At 47.7% G+C, this 5600-nt stretch overlaps 1 protein-coding gene across 1 annotated transcript in view; it reads right to left on the reverse strand.

Annotated features, from left to right (window-relative positions):
- Positions 1-5600, reverse strand: part of NFS1 (NFS1 cysteine desulfurase) — a gene marked incomplete at its 5' end in the record, with an annotated part of 9623 nt that overhangs the window by 2159 nt on the left and 1864 nt on the right. Inside the window, 5 exons of the mRNA XM_009072528.1 lie at positions 367-448; positions 609-714; positions 2730-2887; positions 4578-4712; positions 5102-5195. Coding sequence (XP_009070776.1) covers positions 367-448; positions 609-714; positions 2730-2887; positions 4578-4712; positions 5102-5195 — 575 coding nt within the window. The remainder of the gene's footprint in view (positions 1-366; positions 449-608; positions 715-2729; positions 2888-4577; positions 4713-5101; positions 5196-5600) is intronic.

Genomic DNA, 5600 nt, shown 5'->3' on the forward strand with positions numbered 1-5600 from the left:
GTTAGAGTGACAAGGCTACTCAGATCACAAGTGACCAGTCTGCAAGGCTGGCAGGTAAGGATTTTAGGTTGTTTCGGGGGGATTGTGGGGGACATTTTGTTTGGGTTTTTTTGGTTTTGGGGTGGGTTTTTTGTGTTTTGTTTTGGGTTTATTTGTTGGGTTTTTATCTCTTTCAGGATGAGTAAATTTGACCTTCAGTCATAGTGTCACTTAAACACCGCCTTAGAGTGCAGTCAATGCCAGGCTGAGTCATTAACTGAGTATGCAAATACAGGGCATCAAGGAGACTCCTTAGCTTCTACCTCTCTAGCAGATGTCATTTTCTCTCCAAAACACACTGCTACCCTTCCCATACATCCTACCTACCTTCCTGAAGACAGAGCCACATCTTTCAGAGCCATCAGAAGACTCTCCCCTTCCACATATGCAAAAGATAAATTGATGCATCCTACAGACAAATAAATGAAATAGAGAAAAAATAAATCCATCAACAGAAATCTCAGGCAAATCCTCCTCTGTATAGCAGGACTGGCTCCATGTGTGGCTCAAGGGCACTGTTCAGCCATAGCCAGACAGGTCTAACAGGCTCAGAACGGTGCAGGACTCACCTGGATAGCGATGCTCCCGGTCTCCATTCATCACCACATCAGGAACTTCACTCATGATTTTTGAGACCAGGCGTTCTGCCAGCTGTGAGATTCGCTTGTGGTCATACTAGCAAAGAAACCAGGAAAGAGACCCAGATAATGCAGTGTAGTCTGACCTCATGCAGACTGCTGTGTCACCAGCTGTGAGCACACTGAAGTAGCTGGGTTTGGCCAGAGGAGGGAAAGAACACAGCTGAAACTTCAACTGCTAAACTTTGCCTCCTCTAGAGACTGTTTAAAAGAGAATAACCACTTGGCTCCTAGCTGGCTCAGTCTGCAAAAATGTTCCAAAGCTCAGAATGTTCCAAATTCAGAAAGATCTATATATAAACAAACTTCCAAATTGCCTTTCATAAAAGCACCGAGATATTTGTGTTTAAAGACAAGTTACGCAATGCCTAAGATCATAGAATTATAGAATCATCAAGGTTGGAGGAGACCTCTAAGACTGAGTCCAACCATAACCCTGCCACTGCTGTAATCCCTAAACCCTAAGCCAGACCCTCCAGTGCCAGATCCAGACACCTCTTAAACACCTCCAGGGATGGTGACTCCACCACCTCCCTGGGCAATTCCCTATCTCAGTGCCTGAACACCCTGACAGTTAAGAAATTCTTCGTACCATCTCCTCTGCCTCTGCCCTGTCTCAGCTCAAGGCCATTCCCTCCAGTCCTCGCCCTGCAGCCATGGCAGGAGAGATCATCCCTCAGTCCTTCCCCATGTGCTCTTTCCTGCCCTCCTTGCCCTTGGCTGGACTCGTTTCAGTGCCTTTTTGTAGTGAGGGGCCCAAAGGTGAGAACACTGAGGTGTGACCTCCCCAGTGCCCAGACAATGCATTTTTTACCACAAGAAAGGGCACCTGTCATGGGAAGTGCCCCTTACTTCCTAGGAGCTCTCCAACTGCACCACTAAGACATGGACTTGCAAATTACTGTCAACTCAGCTTTGACAACACCTAATTTCAGTGCCTTTTTGTAGTGAGGGGCCCAAAGGTGAGAACACTGAGGTGTGACCTCCCCAGTGCCCAGACAATGCATTTTTTACCACAAGAAAGGGCACCTGTCATGGGAAGTGCCCCTTACTTCCTAGGAGCTCTCCAACTGCACCACTAAGACATGGACTTGCAAATTACTGTCAACTCAGCTTTGACAACACCTAACCTGCGTGATGGAAACTGTCACCATGCAGTGTCTTTTCTAGCCTGAAATATGAGGCCAGTCACACTAAGAAAAAAAGTAGTGCATGAGACCAGCATGTAGGAACTGGAGGGACAGGACAAGGAGCAGTGGGGATAAACTGAAAGAGGGAAAATTAGATTAGGTATCAGGAAGAAGTTTTTGCTGTGAGGGTGGTGAGACACTGGCCCAGGTTGCCCAGGGAGGCTGTGGCTGCCCCAGCCCTGGCAGTGTTCTCAGCCAGGCTGGATTAAGCCTTGAGCAACCTGCTCTGGTGGGAGGTGTCCCTGCCCAGAGCAGGGGTTGGGGCTGGATGATCTCTAAGCTCCATTCCAACCTCTGAACACACTATGAAACTGTATTTAGGGAATTTTACTTTCCAGTTGTAAGGAAGGCCCACAAACCAGTGTAGCAGCAGAGAGAGGCTCGGACACCAGACCTAGCAAATAAACTTTACTGTGTAAGTGAGAAAAAAGAATATGAATTCTTAGTTGCAGGGCTGCAGTAAACCTGAACTTGTATCGCTTAATATGTATAATAGACTAGGAAGTCTAATTTTTTCAATACACATCACATACAGATGACTTCATGTCAGAGGTGCTGCTAACATGTGCACAATGGAGAGGTGAGTAAAAGCAGCAAAGCCATAGTTCACTAACAGTATCAACTGCAGCTCTGTTGTAGAAAACCACAATTCAAACCATTTCAAGAAAAAAGATGCTTTAGAAAGAACTTCCAGTCACCCAAAAACCTCCTTGAAGATCTCAAAACATTCACTTAATGTTAAAACATGAGAATCACATTCAAATCAGACACATGCACAGAAAAAGACCTAAGGAATCCAAGGCCTAAATGGCGCTGTTATATTATTTTCTGACACCCAAAAGAAGTATCTTCCTGCACATACCTCCATCTCCTGCTGTGCCACCTCGCAGGCTGCCCCCAGGCCCACTGCCAGGGGTGTGGGCACAGTCCCAGAGCGCAGCCCTCTCTCCTGGCCTCCCCCACTCTGCAGGGGCTCCAGCCTGACACGTGGGCGGCGCCGAACATAGAGAGCACCGACACCTGGGAAACAAGGGAGGGTGTTTTAGTGCCCACCCACAGGTCTGAAATGAGGAACTACAAGGTTTGGAAACATTCTTTATTTCCACAGCAAACACACATTTGGACACTTCACTGGAGAAAAATGTAGTGAATGATAGTAACTACATAACTCACAACAACCTGCCAGGAGCTGAGGGGCTCCAGGGAAGCTGCAGAGACTCTTGGTTAGGAACTGCAGGGACAGGACAAGGAGCAATGGGGAGCAACTGAAAGAGGGAAACTGAGATTAGATCATACGCAGAAGTTTTCCCTGTGAGGGTGGTGAGACACTGTCCCAGGTTGCCCAGGGAGGCTGTGGCTGCCCCAGCCCTGGCAGTGTTCACAGCCAGGTTGGCTAAAGCCTTGAGCAACCTGCTCTGGTGGGAGGTGTCCCTGCCCAGGGCAGGGGTTGGGGCTGGATGATCTCTAAGCTCCATTCCAACCCCTTAACACAGAAGTACAGGACCATATTATTTTCTCAGAAATGGTGCTTGTTCCCACTGCTCATGTTCAGGCTCCCAGAGCTTCTCCAACTGTGCTTTGGCCACCCAAGGCCTCAGGCCTTCCCTTCCTTCCCACAATTCCTGTGCACAGCTCAAGTTCATCCCTTTGCACTGAAGTTTTTATGTGAAGGTATTTCATTCACTGATGGCCCTTTATTGACTTCCAACGTCTTTCCCTGGATTACCAGGCCAACACCAGTCCCAGGAGTCCTGTCCCTTCCTGTCATTAGGGAGACTCATCGGTGACAGCTAACAGATTAGATGAGCCAATTTTGACAGTCTGTCAATTCTACTCTCTACTCTTCTCACCTAGAAACCCCATTTTCATGCCTCCCTGTGTCCCAGCACACCTAAGGAGTGACTGTCACCACAGAAGAAACACTTAGAATTTCCAGTCATAATAAATTGTGAACATTTATGTCTGTCATCTGCCCAAAGTCACTGGTCGAAAACTTAGCCCTTGTCCAGAGATAATGCCTTCAGCTCTCAGGAGAGCTTGTGCACGAAACAGCAGTATTGAAAAATAACAATTTTGCCTTTTGTTTCTGAATAGCACAGAGAATACAGCAAACCTGACTGCTGGCTTTCCACACCCACTGGTACAAACTAAATGGACTGTGACAGTCCGAGCCAGACTTTCAGTATTTGGGAGTCAACTAGAAAATCCATAGCTGGATTTGAAACCCGTTCTGCAAAGAAGATGTACAGAGTTGTGGGAAAGAGGCCATTGGAAGTATAAAACAAGCAAAATCACTTAGAATTTAAACCTTCCAGTTACCTTTTGGTCCCCTCGTTGCAAGTTACACTTGGGTGGAAACTCTTCCCTATAACCCAGTGATTTCATTCCAACCCTTTCACCAGCAGTGCTGCTTCACACCACACAGGTGACTCCTGCCAAGGCCCTGCTCTAACGCTGCCAACATTATATAACACCCCCTCTTCTTTCAGTGCAGCCACCCCAACCTGTGAGCACTGAAGGTTCAGGTCCCTCAGCGCTAAGCTGGCAGCAGTGCCTGAGCTACTCCCAAGTCCATCCAACAGCAGTCTCAGAACAGCTTTCTACAGTTCAAGTAACCGTCACTACGACAAACAGGTTGGACTCCACACCTTGTGTAGTCACCTTAAGGTAGGCATGGAAACAATTCTATACAAAGCACTGCAGTGAGTACCTTTGGGCCCATAGATTTTATGACCACTGATGCTCATTAGATCAATTTTCATGTCGTTGACATCCATGGGGATTTTGCCGATGGCCTGTGCCGCGTCCGTGTGGAAGAAAACCTTATGCTCACGGCAGATCTCACCTGCAACAGAAACACCAGAGCAAAACCACATTAGCACTAATTGCTGTGATCCCAGCAATGCCAACAATGGACCTAAAGCACCAGTGAGTCTAAAACAACAGCAGGGACCAGTTATGAGGTGACAAAGGAAGAGAAGGGGGCTGTGAAGTTCCTGTTACAGTGAAAAGCCTAAAGCCGTGCAGGGACTGTGGCTGACGCCGTGACACAAATTTAGGCAGGTAAGACTACAGTGAATTTCTTCAGTTGAGAAGTTAAAGTGTCTTCTGCTGTTAAGCAGTGAGATTGGTTCTAAACCCACTGCTAAGAAGTTTAAGAACAAATGGTTGCATGAGACATCTAAGTTTCTGCACAGTGATGACTCCACTGTCTGGAAGCCACAGGATACCTACCGATGTCAGGAATTGGCTGCTTTACTCCTATCTCGTTGTTCACAGTCATTACAGAAACCAAACTGGTGTCTGGCTGGAATGCAGCCTCCAGCTCCTGGTGAAAGATTCAGAGGGGCAGAAGTGATGATTAACAGGTAAGCAGGACCGTTGTACACACCTTCCATCTGCCAGCAACTCAACCATCAGCCCCTCACAACCCTTGGGCTCTGACCAACAGCCCTGGGAGAGCACTGACCCAAGTGAACATGAAATTCCCGTGGGGAAGAGAAGCAGATCAGTTGTGTTTCTGGACGTCCCAACCCTGCAATGCACCAGCCACCCAACATGATTAAATCAGGTCACATCAGGCTTTGCCACATCCTGTACCTTCCTCTGAACTATTCTCTTTAACAAACTGCTAGTGAGAGCTCACAGCCCAGGAACCAACCCAGTCCTGGGCTGCATCCAAAGGAGTGTGAGCAGCAGGGGAGGGAGGGGATTCTCCTCCTCTACCCCACCT

Source organism: Acanthisitta chloris, unplaced genomic scaffold (genome assembly GCF_000695815.1).
Source record: "Acanthisitta chloris isolate BGI_N310 unplaced genomic scaffold, ASM69581v1 scaffold5234, whole genome shotgun sequence".
Classification (NCBI taxonomy): domain Eukaryota; kingdom Metazoa; phylum Chordata; class Aves; order Passeriformes; family Acanthisittidae; genus Acanthisitta; species Acanthisitta chloris.